The sequence below is a fragment of the Schizophyllum commune genome (assembly GCF_000143185.2).
Source record: "Schizophyllum commune H4-8 unplaced genomic scaffold SCHCOscaffold_10, whole genome shotgun sequence".
Lineage (NCBI taxonomy): Eukaryota > Fungi > Basidiomycota > Agaricomycetes > Agaricales > Schizophyllaceae > Schizophyllum > Schizophyllum commune.
In genome coordinates this window covers 868,291-886,263 of record NW_026089547.1, presented here as the reverse complement: position 1 = coordinate 886,263, position 17,973 = coordinate 868,291, and the positions used below count along the sequence as shown (strand labels likewise).

General features: G+C 56.4%; 6 protein-coding genes across 6 annotated transcripts; 1 reads left to right on the top strand and 5 right to left on the bottom strand.

Annotated features, from left to right (window-relative positions):
* Positions 1-947: 947 nt before the first annotated feature.
* On the bottom strand, positions 948-3,708 carry SCHCODRAFT_02636719 (glutamate decarboxylase). Its single transcript, XM_050345929.1, has 10 exons — positions 2,811-3,708; positions 2,589-2,758; positions 2,410-2,536; positions 2,247-2,350; positions 2,117-2,195; positions 1,966-2,065; positions 1,811-1,911; positions 1,502-1,716; positions 1,387-1,451; positions 948-1,242 (listed from the first exon to the last, which is right to left on the bottom strand). The coding sequence occupies exons 1-10, from the start codon at positions 3,377-3,379 to the stop codon at positions 1,159-1,161; spliced, it is 1,614 nt and encodes a 537-aa protein (XP_050198490.1). The 5' UTR covers positions 3,380-3,708; the 3' UTR covers positions 948-1,158.
* Positions 3,709-4,978: 1,270 nt separating this feature from the next.
* Positions 4,979-8,805, bottom strand: SCHCODRAFT_02636716 (HLH-domain-containing protein). Its single transcript, XM_050345928.1, has 16 exons — positions 8,194-8,805; positions 8,003-8,144; positions 7,551-7,952; positions 7,411-7,502; positions 7,282-7,361; positions 7,157-7,233; positions 6,944-7,108; positions 6,810-6,892; positions 6,618-6,759; positions 6,512-6,567; positions 6,402-6,464; positions 6,121-6,352; positions 5,992-6,071; positions 5,868-5,942; positions 5,691-5,816; positions 4,979-5,638 (listed from the first exon to the last, which is right to left on the bottom strand). Exons 1-16 carry the CDS (start codon positions 8,408-8,410, stop codon positions 5,349-5,351), a joined length of 2,322 nt encoding a protein of 773 aa, XP_050198489.1. The 5' UTR covers positions 8,411-8,805; the 3' UTR covers positions 4,979-5,348.
* Positions 8,806-9,216: 411 nt separating this feature from the next.
* SCHCODRAFT_02636708 (mitochondrial carrier) lies at positions 9,217-11,053 on the bottom strand. Its single transcript, XM_003028964.3, has 4 exons — positions 10,672-11,053; positions 10,409-10,573; positions 10,175-10,347; positions 9,217-10,124 (listed from the first exon to the last, which is right to left on the bottom strand). Exons 1-4 carry the CDS (start codon positions 10,759-10,761, stop codon positions 9,368-9,370), a joined length of 1,185 nt encoding a protein of 394 aa, XP_003029010.1. The 5' UTR covers positions 10,762-11,053; the 3' UTR covers positions 9,217-9,367.
* Positions 11,054-11,259: 206 nt separating this feature from the next.
* Positions 11,260-12,974, bottom strand: SCHCODRAFT_02636705 (GroES-like protein). The gene is made up of 9 exons (XM_003028965.2): positions 12,872-12,974; positions 12,744-12,810; positions 12,684-12,695; positions 12,598-12,630; positions 12,524-12,546; positions 12,372-12,473; positions 12,221-12,324; positions 11,711-12,170; positions 11,260-11,657 (listed from the first exon to the last, which is right to left on the bottom strand). The coding sequence occupies exons 1-9, from the start codon at positions 12,908-12,910 to the stop codon at positions 11,463-11,465; spliced, it is 1,035 nt and encodes a 344-aa protein (XP_003029011.1). The 5' UTR covers positions 12,911-12,974; the 3' UTR covers positions 11,260-11,462.
* A 472-nt stretch (positions 12,975-13,446) lies between these two features.
* Positions 13,447-15,485, top strand: SCHCODRAFT_02512665 (Phosphoglucose isomerase; the record flags this gene model as incomplete). The annotated part of the gene is made up of 6 exons (XM_003028652.2): positions 13,447-14,452; positions 14,502-14,635; positions 14,684-14,813; positions 14,915-15,112; positions 15,168-15,236; positions 15,292-15,485. The coding sequence occupies 6 exons, from the start codon at positions 13,447-13,449 to the stop codon at positions 15,483-15,485; spliced, it is 1,731 nt and encodes a 576-aa protein (XP_003028698.1).
* A 301-nt stretch (positions 15,486-15,786) lies between these two features.
* SCHCODRAFT_02587487 (YIF1-domain-containing protein) lies at positions 15,787-17,177 on the bottom strand (the record flags this gene model as incomplete). The annotated part of the gene is made up of 6 exons (XM_003028966.2): positions 16,703-17,177; positions 16,269-16,652; positions 16,152-16,218; positions 15,924-16,102; positions 15,871-15,874; positions 15,787-15,830 (listed from the first exon to the last, which is right to left on the bottom strand). Exons 1-6 carry the CDS (start codon positions 17,060-17,062, stop codon positions 15,787-15,789), a joined length of 1,038 nt encoding a protein of 345 aa, XP_003029012.1. The 5' UTR covers positions 17,063-17,177.
* Positions 17,178-17,973: the final 796 nt, after the last annotated feature.

Below are 17,973 nucleotides of genomic sequence, written 5' to 3'. Positions count from 1 at the left end.
ACCCCATACCCGACCCTTAACGGGGTTTGCAACACTTTCAGAATCTTTGGGCATTTTCTCGACTGTTTCGCCTTAGAATTTTACGAGACTTAGTAGAGCTGTCGAATACCATAGCGTGAACGGATCCTCCAACTTTGGTGGCCTTCAGGTTAGAGGAACCTAGGAAATTGTTGCGCAACAGTCGCCGATGCACAATGCAACAGTTTCGGTATTTGCCGAGAACGCCTCTCATTTTCTATCTGAACGTTTCGAGCTCCGTCTAACATGAAAATTCGCAGATGCTATGAGCGCTGCGCGCTCTAGCCATATGCCAAATATCTAAGCGAACGGAGGATGAGCGGGCTCGGGCTGGGGTGTTGCATTGCCCGGCACCTTTGGCCGCTTTGACCGATTTTGTTGCAAACCCCGTTAAGGGTCGGTATCCTTTCTCAACTCATTCACCCACTTTCCGCGTGCGTTGGTTGGAATGGCCTTGGAGCTGTCGGGCCCACCTCCTTCTTCCCTCCCGCTACGCTTTTCTTGGTTTGCCATTGCTTCTCGTCCCGCTGGGGCCATGCTTCGTGTACATTGCATCTTGCACTGCTTCTCGCGTCTTGGATTGACACTCAGCTTCTGTATTTTGTTGTCGTCTTCCGCAATTGCCTGTTCTTTCGCGGATGAGTCTTGAGAATCAGTTCAATCAGGTTGGTCTGGGAACCTCCGCTCCTTGGCTTGCAGAACGTCCGTTCCGCTTCCTGCTCTCCTTCTCCAACGCCCCTTTGCCCTCGGATTTTCATACATTCCCCACTTTCCCTTCTCCCTAGAGGTCATGCCGGCTGACAGAACTATCCCTCACGCGGTGAAGGCGCGAGGACGCGCGGTGGTTGCAGATGAATATGCGGGGGTGCATGGTGCGCGATTCAGGTTGGCGAGTTATGCCTCTGCTCGGCCATGACTTCCAAGGGAAATGAGCGATCCAATCTATCTTCACATTTCATATGTCCAATGAGTACAACCTTATATTCGACAGGTACAAGTACAATCGCTGTTTGTTTCGTAGGTACCAGAAGTCGCGAGTCGTAGGTGATCGCGTAGCCGACAATCTCGAGGACCCATCGCGAGCGAGAACGACCACCGGACAAACTGGTGTATCCACTGTGTCTTCTTCCGCAGATCCATCTAACACTGCCGACTGTACCCCGACTGCTCCAAGCCTTCGGTATCGCTGCTCGTACTGAAATTGTGCGGCTGGGGACGCGAGTGCTGAGGGAAATGTTAGTTATCAGCTCGAGAGATGCGGGAAGCGGATGGATCTGTATAGGAGAAATGGGGGGAGGGGGTCGTTGGTAGCGATGCGGAAGGAAAAAGTAGTGGAGAGGGGAGAAAACACGGTGAACGACCACTTACTTCGATATCCGGCTGATGCATCGTACCGCCCGCGCTGGCAATCATCATGTCGGACCCTTCGGGAGCTAGATCGTATATGAGCTGACGACATTTATCAGGATACAGTCCCACTCACCCATGAACGCCTCCGCACACTCCAAAATATCCACCACGAGCCGCTCGACAAGGTCCTCTGTGATGCTCTCGCGCATCACGACGCGCAGCATCTCCGTCTTCTCCTCGCCCTTGGGCGCATTGTAGTTGGGGACGATCCACCCCTTCGTTCGCAGGCTTGTCTGCATCCACGCCTGCTTCACGTGCGGGTATTTCTGGCGGTACTCGTCGTTGAAGCTGTGAGTAGTGTAAGTATATGCGTTCATCCATGACGATATCCAGGCAGCGAAGGCGCGCCAAGTGAGAATTGCAGAGTAGGCATGCAACTCACCGGAAGCTGACAACCGGCAGCCCCTTCACGTAGTAGTTCGGGTCTTCCTCGTCCACATCGGCGGGTGCATCAGGCGCCTTGCGATGAATGTCGGAGAGGATCTGAAGAGTGTCAGGGAAGCCGTGGCGAAACTGTTTGCCAGGAAGATAGCTCACAGTGAAGTAGGTGTTCTCAAGCGCGCGCGCAAGGATACGCGCATTGCGGAGGTCCTTGTACGCGATCTTGGCGTAGCCGTTATAGCCGAGGTTGAGGAAGCTGGGAAGTGGATTGAGAGATCTGCTAGCTAGAGTCATATGCTATACGTACTTGAACATCTGGGCGAAGACAGGCGACGCAGGTTTCGAGAAGTTGAGGGTGTATGAGTACTCCGTCGAGCCGAGGTAGTCTGTAATGTTGGTCAGTTCGGCGAAGACTGACGAACGTTTGAAAGACCCACGCAGCTCGAAAATCAGGTCCTTGTGGAGACAGCTCTCATCCCGGAAAATCAACCATCCGAGGCCGGCATATACGAGACCGAATTTGTGGCCAGACGAGTTGATGCTGGGCGGCAGAGGTCAGCCGTGCGACATCCAGCGAGCAAGGACAGGCGAGCGAATTACCTGACAACACGGGAAACGTCGAAGGCCCACTTATGCTGCGGATAAGCGAAGGGGGCGATGAAGCCGCCACTCGCCGCGTCGACGTGGATAGGAATGTCGAGGCCGGTACGCTCTTGAAGGTCGTCCACTACAAGGACATTAAGCGCTAAGACATTAGGTCGCGAGGGGGGGAAACGTACGGAGATCGCTCATGCGTGCCACGTCCTCGAAGGCCCCATTGTAGGTCGAACCAAGGATAACCATGACACCGATGGTGTTCTCGTCGATGAACTGGATCGCGTCCTCGGGTTTCATGACATACGAGGTTGAACTGTTGACTGGAACGAGGCGAGCTTCGACATCCCAGTACCTGGACGATTCGGTCAGTGACGAACGAAATCGTCGAATGAGACGCGACTCGCCTAGCGAATTTTTCCAAAGCGACCTGGGCGTTCGAGCCAAACACGATGTTGGGGTGGAAGTAGTCCTTGCCGGCCTTCTTGCGCTGCTCCTGCCAGCGCTTTTTCAACGCCAGCCCTCCGAGCATGATCGCCTCCGACGAGCCTGCCGTGGACGTGCCCACCGCACTCGTCTCCGCCGTCGGCGCCTTCCATAGATGAGCGAGCATCGACACGCAGCGGTTGTGGATAATCTGCGCCGCAGGGTACTCGTCCTGGTCCGCTAGATTTTTGTTCGCGGCCTCCTGGAAGAGCCGAATCCCGTCGTCGGGCATCCAGGTGTGCACGAAGGAGGCGAGGTTGAGCGCGGGGTTGCCGTCGAGGGCCGCCTCGTCGTGGATGAGCTGGTACGCGGACTTGGAGGGGATGCCGTGAGTGGGGAAGGTGTACTTGGGCGCGGCGGTGGCATCTTCGTCGCGCGTCCAGGACTGGCCGAGGACGCTCTTTTCGTGGCGGTTGACGTGCCGCCGGTGTGGGTGGTCGCGCGCGGCAGCGAGAACGGCAGTGGGGTCGACGTGGCGGGAGAGAGACATGATAGTTGGCTGGACTCAGTATTCCGCACGTCGGGCACATATACGACTGGCGCTGCCCTATTATTACCCATGACGTTGGCATCGTCGTTGTCGATGACGGCCTCAATCCAATCCTACACCCTCGTGTCGCCCAGTGCTGTGCAGAGCCAGGTCTCGCGGGCAAATGCGAAGCCGGACTCACCTGGCCTAACTCCTTGACTTTGCGGGAAGGAATTGAAGACTCAGCAACTCGATGCTGCTATCTCGATGCTGCTATCTCGTCTCATCCACCCACTTAAGGTCTGGCTGAGGCCAGAAGAGATCTACACAGCGCTCTTCAATCAATAGATATTCAAAGGATAGAGAGTTTTCCAAGCGCAGTAAGGAAGACAGGAACAAGCACTCCACAGAAAGGACGCATGCGCGCCTGTTTTTAGACAGGGCCGGGTGTACGCGACTATAGACCATCGGATCGTAGACGCTAGGGCGCAGAGCTAGGACTGTTCAGACGCAGATGACGGCCAGAGAGCGGACGGGTTGAGGAAGAGGGTTGCCAGGAGCTGTCAAAGTCTGTCGTTGTGGTTGGTCCGTGTGGGAGAAGGATGTCAGGAGCATCGGCATCTACCGAGGGGTATCTCCGCATTCGGCAATTTCCGTGTTGATGTTTCTCCCAACCACGAACATCGGACGTGAGACGCGCCTGCTCGTCGCCTCTGATTGACCTGATGCTTATCATGGCCGGTTGAAGGTCTACTTGGCCATCTTATGCCCCAGCTGGCTTTCCTTCACTTTTCCAACCTGCGTACCGTCGGCGGCACCGCAGCGGGCCCGAGTCCGCTATGACGACGCGCCCGGGCTTCACGCGTTGGGACGCTCCCCTGCGCTCCCCCAGGTCAGATGTACCCACCCTGATCTATGCTGATAGAGTTCCTGGCGGCTAAAACCCCGCAAAGGGCGGACGATGCGGGCGACCTGCACCTTGTTTTCATTCGGGATAGCCCACAGGTGCAGGCGACCCAGCTCAGTTCTCAGGAGGACTGATTTGTGGCCGGCCACTGCACGTATTCGTGGCTTTCAATGTGCAATATTCGGAAAATCTGCGGCGTCTGACCCGTCGTTTCTTTACCTTACCGGATGGGTGGCTGCCGGTGCGTAGAGTGGTCCAGCCGACGAGTCTCAGCTTACCGAATTGCGCCTTCGCGTGGACATTGCGTTGCAGCTCGTCGGTATCTTCGACTTGAACCAGCGGGCGAATGAGTTATTATGTCCGTCCTTCTCAGGCGCACTCCCATGAGCGCCGACGCAATTGAAAGGGACTCACACCCGGTCTCCCCTTCCCACATGATGCGGGGCTTGTTGACTCCAAACTGAACGGAGAAGCGCGTTTGAAGTGGCAGACGCACGCAGGAAGCGCATGGGAACTGACCAGGAACTGACGTCTGTTAGCTTCCGTACGCAAAGTTCCGGCAGGTCGTCGGGAAGGCCTGTCCCTTCGCGCGCGGGACCCGCGGTACGTCTGAATTGTTCACACCTTACGCTTGAAGACTGAGAATAATCCAGTTGGCTGCGTTGCCGCTTCGGACATAGGATACCAGCAGTGAATAGTCCAGTCAAGCACTTTGGGACGCTGCAACACGTTGAGCATTGATTGGCATACATAACTAGTACAGGAGTAAAGCAAGATAACACCAAGTGACAGTCAGTAACGACGACCCGGGCGATGGAATGATGGAAAGCACGAGAGGCGAGAGCAGCTAGGTATCAGCCTCCTCGACTGACTGCGGTGAGTGGTAAATAATACAGATACATGGATGAACGGTAGATTGTACAACGGGCGTTCGAAGGCCCAGAAAGAATGATAACCGATATTGTGCGAGAAGGGTACGATGAACAATGCAGGAGAGCAGCGGCGACGATGCAGGGTCGACGAGACATACGTATGAGGGTCATTATAGTCGTTGTCTGTCTGTTCGTTGCACGGCCGCTAGGCTCACTCCTCCATGCCCTCGTCCGTCTCGTCACTGCGACCACGCCGCCCCCGTCGCAGAGCGCTCGCGAGGACGGGGCTCCCCTTCGCGCCGTTGACCTTGTTTGCATCGCCTGCGCGAGGCGTTTTCTGACCTTTCTTGGCGCCCGTGCGGCGACGGGCGCGCTTCGGCCCCTCGACATATTCGTCGTCGCTGTCCTCGTCTTCTTCCTCGCCACCTGAAGAGGATGGCGCGGTAAGGGGCGAGTCGCCGCGGGTTGGGTCATTGCCATTGCCCCCGCGAGGGCGATCGTCTACGTGCAGTATCAGCAACATGGACAGCGCGCGTAGCTGCCTATCACATACCTTGGGGTCTGTCGTCGGCAGGTCCATTACCGGCCTGCTCATTCTTCGAGCGCTCTCCGTCACGCATCTCAATATCCTCCTCCTGGATGGTGAGGAACTCACGTCCAGAGTTGAACGTTTCGAAGCCTGCAGGATGGATTTAAGCCCCAGCGGAGCATACTCGTTCGTGCCACCCACCATTGTTTCCAAAGTTGCCGAAAGAGCCATTGCTAAAACCGCTACCGTACCCTTGGCCGTTTCCATTGCCATTGCCTCCAAATCCTGTCAGCTACACTGAGTGTGGCATGCATGCGCGACGTACCATTGCCGCGATAGCCGCGCAGCTCATCCTCCAACTCGCGGTTACGCGCACCTTGCGCGTTCACCAGTTGCTGAAGGTATCTAACACTGGATGAGTATCATCCCCCGATTGATCCATTCTCATACGCACCGAATATACTCGACACTCTTGCGTAGGATCATGCCCTTGTTCGCCTTCATCGAATTGGGCTTGTCCTTCGAGTCGTTCGCAGTCGCAGGCGTCGGGGTCACGGTCCCAGGCGCATTCAAACCCTCTGCGCTATCGCCGTCTTCCATCTTAAGCATGTCAAGCATGGGGGACGTCGGCGAGGTCGGCGACTGGCCAGCCTTGTCCTTCTCTGCCTTGTCGCCGGCATTGCCACCTGTTGTTCCTCTTCAATATGTGGGGTACTTGACGAGGATAACACGTACCTTGCCCGGCAACCCCATCCAGCATTTCCTCGGGGATGAGGCCTGCAAGCTCAGAGATGCGCTCTGGAGCAACAGTAAGTCAATGACAAGACCTCGGGATATCGACAAACCGTTTATGTTGTCGCGGCGGCGACGCTCAACAGCGTTGTGGCTTTCACGGCGGCGCCTGCACTCACGTGAGCAAACTAATGATGAGAGGAAAGTGATGTCAATTACCTTCGCTTCTCATCCAGCTTGTTCTGCGTGGCTTGCTGGGGAGCTGCGGCAGGGGCATGGTATTGCGATCCACCCAAGCTCGGCAAACCCGTCAGGCTTGGAAGCGAGCTCGAGGTTGGCGTCGTAAGACCGTCTTTGGACCCTGCGCCACCGTCAGTTTTGTCCAACAGACGTAGACACGTAAGCACACACCTGCAAATGCCCCATAGGCACTGCTAAAGCTGTGCGGGAAGCCTGAGTCTGGGGTAGGAAGCGAGAAGGCGGACTCGGGGCTACTACTCCCAAAGATTAGGCGTGACGATAGTTGGAAAAGGGAAATGACATACGAAGCACTGTATCCGCCCATGCCCATCCCAACGCCGTTGATGCCGTTGTTGAGACCATTCAGTCCGCCAGCGCTACCCAACGAGCCCCACTGGTTCTTGCCTGGGATGACGATGGCATGAGGCCGAGTGGGCGACGTGCCCGACAACGACGAGATGGAGTCGGATCTACTATGCGTAAATACTTTCATTTCGGGCGAGTTAATTGATGCTGACCTTCCGATTCTGCCGCTCGCCGCGGAACTGAACGACCCATTACGGCGGGAACGCGTGGTACGCTGAGGGCCAACAGACTGGGCACGATTCAATAATTGATACGTATAACTGTGGGATTTACTCACAGGCGGCCTGCTCCTTGATCGCGATCTGCTGGTGGCATTCGTACTAGCTGTGGTTGGGCGCCCTGCCTCACGAGCTAAACCTAAACCAGCGCTTAAAGATGATTCTGAGGCAAAGAGATAGGGGCATACCAGCCGCAAATGGCGAGTCAGGGCTCGGCGTGAAGTGCCGTTCCCAAGACTTGTCTAATGCGTGATGGTGCCCAGGATGAGAAGGATCGAAGCTAAGGATAGTCAGCAACTGGGCTATGAATGGGCGTGCGTATACGCACCGATTGACATGCTCTTCCTGTTCGCCGAAGCGAGCGGCGTCGCCAAAGTGATGGCCATCCCCTGTCTGGTCGAACGAGTCTGAGCGCCGAGACTCGGAGAAATGGTCAAATCGGGGATCGAACGGACGGCCAGTGCTGTCGAAGCGGTCTGCGGCAAAGGAGCGGTTGTCGAAGCGGTGGTCTGAGAAGGTTGGAGAGGTATGCACACGGTCCTGCCTAGCCGCGTCGAACGAGTTCCGGTCGAAGGGTCGGCCCCCTGCGTCGAAGCCCGTGCGGTTGGCCGCGGCTGGGTCAAAGCGCGGCGGGGGCTGGGGGTCGTAGCGCATAGACGAGTTGAGCGCAGGCAGAGTTGAGTTGAAATTAGCGGGGAATGCAGAGTCCGGGCGGGTGCCAGTAGAGTAGCTGGAACATGCATGAGAATCGAACGTGGGTGCGCAGAGGGGGGGACGTACTTTTCCGGAGGCGACGTGCCCTCCCTGTGCTGAAGTGCAAACTCGTCTCTGTTGTGATGCATAGAGAGCTGAGTAGGGGCAGAGATGTCGAAGATGTTGTGCTGGTACGTGGACGAATTTGAGGTGGCCGAGGTGGACAAGGCTGCGGGGTGATCAATGGCAAGCAAGGGGGCAGAGGTACTGTTACTGACTGTTCGTCGGGGCCGGCGAGTGTGTCGAGCGCTCGTGGGATATGAGACCAGTAAGATCGTCGGTGAAGTCGATGTTGTCGTGGTTTGCTGCAAATTTGAGGAAGGGGTGGTTGATGGTGTTGAGCGAGTCGAGCGGGGGCGTGCTGGCGGACTCGAAGGAGGACTCGAACCCGTCCTGGCGGATGGGGCCCTGTTGTGCTGTCGCGGTGCTGAACATGGACGACGACGATGAGTGTCGGTGCGAAAGCCAAGAGTGCGCCGGCCTCGATGGGCCCGATGGCGGTCCCTCCCCACGGGGTATCGGATGTCCCTCCCGTGGGGTAGTGGTTACGTAATCAGAAACGTAAGCTCACTGATGACCCGGTTCGGTATCCTCCCCCGCAAACCGACGATTCCCCAAACGTCCCTCTGCGCTGCACAAGCCCCGCCCTCGTCCGCGCGAAAACCGTCCTCGCTTCGGCGTCCATGACGCACTGCTCCGCTGACTCCGCTTACGATTGTCTTTGCTTTCGGCGCTCGCTGTCGGGGATGTGAAGAGGAGAAAGTAGAACGAGACGCGACATTCAGCATGCGCCCATATATACCAGCTTCCTCGATCCACCACCTGACCCTCCAGTCCCCTTCACGCCTGACCGCTCTCTCTCGCCTGACCATTCCGCGGTCAAATGGTCGAAAAGTCGAGACAAGCGCCCCGACGCGTCGCGTGCCCCTTCGATCGTTTGCGTACTTCCACTGGCTCTGACGACCACCACAAAACGGCCTCGCGACGACTATGAAGGCTGAATGCTTCTAATACTGACATACGGCATGTAGACGCTGTTATCTCACCTGAATCGCTCCTTTCTTCTTACTCAAGCCCTCCGCACGAAGCGCGTTTGCTCGCAGGAAACCTTCCCTCCTCCTGCGAACCCGGACACGTCGCTCGTGTACGCTTGAGGTGAGAATTTCGTGCGCGCATGTTTGCGCGCTCATCATGCTGAACCTCGTCCTTCCAAACTAGCGACCTGCCTGACTGGCACTTGATTCTCGCTCACTGCACGAGCAGGTGTTGTCTGCGCTACAGGTAGCCTACTCTCCACATGGATATCCATACGAGCATGGTGAAGCGTGATGCGTTGCTATTAGATATTAACACAGCAATGTAATCTATGTCTAATGCTCATACCGTCCACTGTCAGGCAAAATACCCCGACAACCCATCGTACACCACAAACACAATGCCACTGCTCGGAATCGCCTGCGCCACCGTCATCCCGCACCCTGCGTACAGCCCTCGTAGGCCGTGGCTGCGGTACATGTGCCGCAGCGTGCTCAGAAACGTCTGCTTCACGCGCACGCGCCCCGCCTCGGCCTTGCCCTGCAAGTACCCTAGGTCCGCCTCCGTCTGCATGGCGCTTTTGACGGTGTCGGTGGGGTAGAGCGCAAAGGCACAAACCGCGCCGCCGACCGCGCCGGCGAGGGCAGACTCCCAAGGCAGCAGCGACGTCGCACGCCGGCTGGTAGCATCGGGGTGAATGCCGTTTCGAATGAGGCGGCGGTCGATCATAAGACGGCTCGTCCACTCCTTGATGGCAAACCAGATCGCGGTGCCGCCTGTCTCGCGCAGGATGGTACCGACGTGGCCCACCCAGAGGCCCTGAATGCCGCTGCTGCGTACGGTGCTTTTGACGACTTGCCAGGGCCCCGGCAGGTGGGACATGGAGGATGAGATATTCCGGGACTGGGCAGCGGTCTGGAAGGCGCCAGTGTGCGAGAGGATGGGCAATATTCGTGACGAAGAGTTCGAGGAGGAGCCAGGTAGGGATGAAGGGGGATGCGGACGAGTGGCTTTGGGTGCGGATGCCGGAGCAGGGGATGGTTGTGTGCGTAGTTTGGTGTGACTGTTCATGAGCTGAACCTGCATTCGACATTTCACGAGCTCGAGCGGGGTACTACGAACAACAGGTTAGGCGACAAAAAAGATGATCGATATACTACGCACATGATGAAGCTTGCAGCAAATCCTGAACCTGCGGCTGCAGCAGAGAGCTCCGCTATGCTGAGTGGCGAGTTGTAATTTGACGACATTTGCCGCATGGTGTGTTGGATGTAGGTATATGACAGGAAGAGGGCGGAAGTCTCCGCCATGGCACCTACTAATGGCACTGTCAAGCCCTTCAAGCAACGGGAAGTAACGTTAGCGCAAGAAGATATTAGGGAGGAAGACGAGACGTACCCGATACAATCCCCTCACTCCCTCTTCGACATATGTCTGCTTCAGACAGTCCATAGGACCCGTGAAAGGCATCAAGTCGGCGGTGGGGGACAGGAGTTGCGCCTGAAGACGCGTCTTCGCGAGGTCGAAGGGGTACTCGAAAAGCTCGGAGACCATGCCGGCAACCTGGACGACCGATCACGTTTGTTAGCACATATGCTGAAGACACAGGAAGGAAAGAAGATAGATATTGATATAGACAACACGAAGGGAATAAGACGTACGCTCCCCAGCACAATATCCCGGCAGGCATCGCGGGCAGAGAATATGGGTAGCCGTTCGAGCTCCTCGACGCCTAGAGCATTGACTACCATTGAGTCTAAGACTGGTACTGTCAGCCGTGTTGGCTTGCGCTGGACTTGAGCGGAGTCCGGGGGAGCTTGACTTCAGCCGAGGGTGCGTGTGGTCTGCCGAGCTTGCGAGTCGTTTGCTGGGCTGGAGTAAAGTCCGCGGCGCGCGTAAGTTCGGGATATTCTTCTTGTCTGTATATCGATCCAAGTGCTGGGTGAAGCGTACACGAGTAAGAAACTAAGTGGATCGGATAGATATGTTCATGACGAGAAATGAGTGTACAACGTGCGGAAAAGTATTGGAAGACGAGCGCCGAGAATATGTGGCGTCCAATCACTTTTCGCGTAATGCCGAATCACTGACGCGGGCCCGGCGCCGCGGTGCGAAGACAGCGTCTAAGTTCGATCCTGCCACTGTCCTCTAAGCCGATGGCGGCTCTACAACGGTGGCCCGTAAATCGTCCCGGACTTGTCCAATGCACCCCGATTGTTCCCAAAGTAGAGGGAAAGGAAGACGAAAAAGAGGTATGAAAGCGCGCGAGTGACATGACATTGGGCGATATGAGGCCTATTGTACAACATCTCGGAAGGTATACACGAAGCGAATAAGTGAACAGGTATAGCTTACAAAGGGTTCGTGCCCTCGATGATACACATATATAGCGGTCTAACACCACGTCCGACTTGCGGCGCGATGTAAGTAGACCTAACGCGGATCTGCAGGCTCAGGGCTCGATGCAGATCTTGAGTGCGCCCCTGCTGTTCATCTTGTCAAGGGCGGCCTGGAAGTCATCAAGTTTGAAGACATCGGTGACCATGCCTTCGGTCTTGATCTTTCCCGAGTCGAGATAAGCGACCGTGCGCGGGAAGCAGTACGTCTGGGAGAACGAGCCGATGATCTTGATCTCGTCGCCGAAGATCTAATCGCCGTAAGCCACTATCGCCGAATTATCTGAGCGGCAATTCCCCTCACCTTGGACGGCGGCCAGTGAACGCGCGCCTTGTTCTCATACACGCCGTAGATCATGAGCGTACCACCGCGGCGGACATAGTTGATGCTAGCATCGGCCAGCTTCTCGACACCGGTGGCCTCGACGACCACGTCGAAGCCGTACGGGTTGTCCTCCTTCAGTTTCTGCCACTGCGCCTCCGGGTTCTGCCTGTCGAGCTCGACGTACTCATCGGCGACGCCAAGATTCTTCGCGATGTCCATCTTGATACCTTTGTTCGCAGCAAGGACGATGCGGACCGCGCCATTCAGCTTGAGCAGCTGAGCCAAGATCAGGCCCGTCGGACCGGCACCCATCAGCAGGACCTCGATGCCGACAGGAGGGTTCAGCTTGTCGAGCCCATGCAGGGCACAAGCCGCCGGCTCCATGAGGGTGGCCTGCTGATCAGTCATGTTCTTGATCTTGTAGAGCTTGTGCTGCGGGCTGGCGGTGACATTAGAGCGCGCCTAAACCATATGTCCGCGTGAACTCACTAGGCAATGTACTCTGCGAAACCACCTTCGGAGGAGACGCCGCGAGCCTTGAAGTTCTCGCAGTACAATGTGTTACCGCGACGGCAGTAAAAGCAGTTGTCGCACTACAAAGTGGATCAGCAAAGCACAACCACGAACATATAACACGTACGGTAACACCAACATCGGCGACGCAACGGTCGCCAACATCGAAGCCCTTCACATTCTTGCCCATCTCGATGACAGAGCCTACGGCTTCATGTCCTGGGATAAGCTACATGCCTATGAGAAACTGGTACAACGCGCGCAAGGGGAAGCGCATACAGGGAAGGTGGCAATAAACTCGCCTAGACCAGATGTCAGTCGAGACGACGGGAAATGGGATGTGTGAAACGCACCCTCATGAATATGTAGATCAGTCCCGCATACGCCTAACAAAAGCGTCATGAACGCGATCTCTATGTAATTGTAGACGAGTACACACCACAGAGTGAGACTAGGCGACGGTCAGTATGGCGACTACCTGGAGCATACAAGGACATACCTTTAAGTAGAACATCATCGTCGCCGATCTTGGGCTTGGGAACTTGCTTGATCTCGAACTTGGTAGGCTGAGCGTCGCGGACCACGTTGAGCATATAGCCAGATGAAGGTGGGGGACGAGGAACAAACCTCGCTGTAGACGAGCGCCTTCATAGTTCCTTCGGGCATAGCGACTTTGGTGAAGGGGCGATGCTGTGGGATGGTGGATGGGGAGGGAAGGGAAGAAAATATGGGTAGTTGTCCGTATGAGGAATGCCTTTATAGTGCCAGAGTCGGATCAAAAGAACTCTCGCCGACGACGTCATGCCATGCTGAGCCCGGTTGCTTCGCATATGGTCGCCGAGCTCGCGCAGAGGAGGGCAGGAATCTGAAGGCTGCGATGGGTGCATTGGTCGATGGCAAGGGCGCTTGGCTGGTTATATGCGGTCCATGGACGCCATCTAGGTTGGCCGCAAGCGTAAGATGAACTGCTAAAGGCCTCATAGAGGCCCGATGCGAGCTGGAATGTTATCGTCATGCCCTGTTCAGGGCGGAGGAAGGCCTGTCGTCATCGCGTGGTCTCGGTCCGAGATTACAGCGCCTCGGACGGCCTCGCTTGAACTTCGCGCAAGTTCGCTGACATCGCTTGTCTGCAACCACCACATCGATTGCCGATCCACCGCGTCTCCGCCCATCCCACGTCTATATCTTCCTCCATCTCCATCATGTCAACCGCATCCAGCTACCCCTCATGGGCAAAGCTCCAAGAGATCTATGACAAGCAAAAGGCGTCCCTCAAGCTCAGGGACCTTTTCGCGTCCGATCCCGAGCGCTTCTCCAAGTTCTCCAGGACGTACACCTCGTCTTCCAACCCGGAGAACAAGTTCCTCGTCGACTACTCTAAGAACCTCATCACCCCCGAGATCCTGAGCGCGTTGTTCAGCCTTGCGCGCGAGGCCAATGTCGAGAGCCTCCGGGACGCCATGTTCGCCGGCGAACACATCAACACGACCGAGGACCGCGCCGTCCTTCACGTCGCCCTCCGCGATATCACATCGTCCTTCACCAGCAAGACGTCCAAGGAGCCGGGTGTCAACGAGGTCCCCAAAGTCCTCGCCCACATCAAGTCCTTCTCCGACGCCGTCAGGTCCGGCGACTGGAAGGGCTACACCGGCAAGCCCATCAAGTCCATCGTCAACATTGGCATCGGCGGCAGCGATCTCGGCCCCGTCATGGTCACCGAGGCGCTCAAGCCCTACTCCATTCGCTCCCTCGACTTCCACTTCGTCTCCAACATCGACGGCACCCACCTCGCCGAGACCACCAAGCTCTGCGACCCCGAGACCACGCTCTTCATCATCGCCTCCAAGACCTTCACCACCCAGGAGACCATCACGAACGCGATCTCCGCTCGCAACTGGTTCCTCGCCACCGCCAAGGACCAGGCGCACGTCGCGAAGCACTTCGTCGCGCTCTCCACCAACACCGCCAAGGTCACCGAGTTTGGCATCGCCGAGGAGAACATGTTTGCGTTCTGGGACTGGGTCGGCGGCCGCTACAGCCTCTGGAGCGCCATCGGTCTCAGCATCGCGCTCAGCATCGGGTACGAGAACTTTGAGGAACTCCTTCGCGGCGCGAACGACATGGACAAGCACTTTACCTCGACGCCCTTGGAGGAGAACCTGCCCGTCATCCTCGCGCTTATCGGCATCTGGTACAACGACTTTTACGGTAGGCGTCGTGGCGGCTTGTACAACGTCTTGCTTACCTATCGTCGCAGGCTCGCAAACGCACGTCCTTCTCCCCTATGACCAGTACCTGCACAAGTTTGCGGATTACTTCCAGCAGGGTGACATGGAGAGCAACGGCAAGACCGTCACAAAGAAGGGTGATAGGGTCAACTATCAGACTGGCGTATGTGCTGATCGCATCGTTCTATTCATTGGCTGACGCACTTCGTAGCCAATTATCTGGGGCGCGTCCGGTACCAACGGCCAGCATTCCTTCTATCAACTCCTTCACCAGGGCACGAAACTCGTCCCCGCGGACTTTCTCGCGCCGGCGACGAGCCACAATGAGCTCAAGGTTGCTGGTGAGTGTATATTACTGACATGCTAGATATGTGTCAGCCATCTCCTGACTGGGCGGCGCTCATCGACTCGCCGTTCATGCTCTTCACTAATCGACCTTCAGATGGCGGCTCTCACCACCGCATCTTGCTCTCCAACTTCTTCGCGCAGCCCGAAGCTCTCGCGTTCGGCAAGACCGAGGAGGAGGTTCGCAAGGAGCTCGGTCCGAATGCGTCCGACATCGTGGTGAAGGCGAAGGTCTTCGAGGGCAACCGGCCCAGCAACAGCATCCTGTTCCCGAAGCTGACGCCAGCTGTACTTGGTGAGCCACCCTTGGTCGACTTCCCTCCATGCAACGGCTAAACACGGTGCTCTAGGCTCATTGATCGCTTTGTACGAGCACAAGATCTTCGTCCAGGGCGCAATTTGGGGCATCAACTCGTACGGTACGTTAGAAACTCCTCTTCTCGTCGTAGCAGCCGAGATCTCACTCTTGGCCAGACCAAATGGGTGTCGAACTTGGTAAGGTCCTCGCGAAGAACATCCTCAAGCAGCTAGGGAAGCCCGAGGATGTTTCTGGCCACGACAGTTCGGTGCGTGTCCTTTCTTGGAACGTCTGCTTATGCCGTATCCCGCTCATGCATTCGCAGACAACGGGCATCATCCACCAGTACCAGGCCTGGCGCAAGGAGTAGACATCACCTTGATGGGCGGCAGCTGCTGCGAGTTGATCATAGTGGGATAATTCGAAGTCAGAGGCACGAATATCGGAAGGCTATGTTGTACTGTTATCTAGAAGGGAGGGAAGAGCGAAAGAAAGAACAAATGTACTGTCGAACAATACTATAGAGAAGTGACTGACTTGCATGATCCTTCCTGGTCACAACACTGAAGCAACTCGAGTTGCAAACAATCATCGGTTATTGCACGACACATGCTAGCGAACCAATAGCCACATCCAGACGATCTGAACGCAGGCTTCGACAAAAAGGAAGGCTATTCTACGTCTTCTGGAATCGCTGTCGCGTCCGGTGGATGGGCTGTTGTGCGTTGGAGGGAGGAGCAGAGGCCGTAACGCACGTAGCTGCGATAGCGTTAGAGGAGGTAGCGATCAAGCCGTGTATATTGCTTACCAGAAAGAAAGCGTTGGCCAAAAAAGTGTAAATGAAGACGAGGGTATACAGCATCTTGCCAAGGTGCAGGAAGGAGGTGAGGACGGTAGCAGTGACGCCAACGAATTTGTAGCCGCTGTATGCGACGAGGTCAACTAGGGAGACTTGAGCGGAGGGCGGTACGGCGAGGAGGAAGGTTCCTGGGATTATTGTGAGCGAGATAACAGCACGCCATGATGAATAGCGTACCTGTCTTGACGAAGCAGATATCGACGAAGACGATGAGGATGGACACGGAGAACGTCTCACCCAACACCTTCAAGCATTGTCAGTTCCATGCGAGCACGCGTCAAACAAATGACCCACCTTGGGGTCGAAGCCGCCACCCAACCCTCTTTGAATCGCGCTGACGAGGATGTACGTGACCATGGCCATGGATGGTATATACAGATCCGGGGAGTTTATATCGTCCCTTGGCGGGAGGAACTCCTCGAGGGCGTTATCGCCAGGCGGAGGACCTTGTGTGGGAGACGTCGCAGCAGCGTGCGGTGGGTAATACTGGGACTGGGGGTATCCCGCGCCGGACGCGTAGGGCTGCGACTGGGAGTACGTGTGCGACGCGTTGACGGCCTTGCGTCGCGCCCATGGCTTGTGCGTCCACGGGAAGAGAACAAGCTTGAGCTTGTGGATCACGTAGGAGTTTGACACGTTGAAGTGGTGCTTAACGGCGGCTTTGGGGAAGAATTGCAACTGAAGGCGATGTAAGGTTGGCGGTGACTGAGAACGCATGCTACACGTACGTTCTTCTGCACATACTCCTGCCCAGCTGCTACTGCGCTCGATCCCAACTGCATCCCTAGTTGCGCTGTGGCGCTGTCCACGCCCATGTTGTTCATGTTCCAGCCGGGAATGGGTCCACTGAAGTGAGAAGGCTGGGGCGGCTGCGCGAGGTGCTGAGGCCCAGGAGCTGCTGGGTTCTGGAATGGATATGCGGGAACATATTGTTGGGAATGTGCGGGTTGGCCTGTTGATCCAGGCTGAGGCGAAGATGAATATCGTTGGTAGCCTGCGGGCGGGCTCGCTGGGGTCGACGGAGGTTCCGGGATGTAAGCCGGATGGGTAGGCACAGGGTGACGGAGGGGAGGAGGAGAAGAGGTCATTGCGTCGCTGTGGTGGGTTCTTGGTGGTGCGTGACACGGTGAGCGTGTATCTGCTAATGAATGTAGGATGCGGGAGGTTACTGATCGAGACACGTGCAAGATGAAGGTTGTCCGCAACCACGTAGGCACACGTGGTGCTCCGCGACCTAAGTCTTCCGAGATCACTCTGAGTTGGCAAAGATTCAACCACAGCTCATAGACTCGATAAGCACCGGCCGCGCCAGCTGCGCCCTAGCTTGTCCAAGCTGCGGCTTCGGACTGCTCAGCCATGGTACTTGGAAAGCTCGTCGCATCAGTGCTGCTGAAGCTGCAGGTCGTGTGTTTCCGGGCTTGAGATCTCAAGCTTGAGAATCCAAGAGAAAAGTCTGCTGCAGCAGTGCTGACATCGAGCAAAAGTGTTACGTGCAACATGCACACAACACCCATTCCAGCGCACCATTCCCGATTCCACACTTTCCGGTTTGTTTCCGAGTTTCCTATACTGGCTCTTTAGACCTGCCTAGTCTCGAACCAGCCGTTTTGTCGGCTTTGTTTGGCTCTGTCTACATGGTGCAGACACCTCCTCAACGTCTGGCGCAAATGGCGGTCTGATGCTAGGGTCCCCGTTGTTTCAAATTCGTTGGCTCATGCGAGCCACGAGCACCACCGGGCCCGCCGCCTCCAGCGACATGCGCGCCTCACTCTCGTGCGCGTCCACCGCCTCCAGACGCGTCGAAATTCGTGGTAAATTGCACGTAGATAGGACACTAGATACTACGCGTCCTTGACGAATTTGAAGCAGAGGAAGGTGCCCGATTACATCCTACCTCTCATCGCAGGTTCCATATATATTATGACCTTCATCTACTCCTTTACACCCAAACTCGAGAAACAGTGCACCCCAGCCATGAATGCAGTGCTCCCTGGGTAGG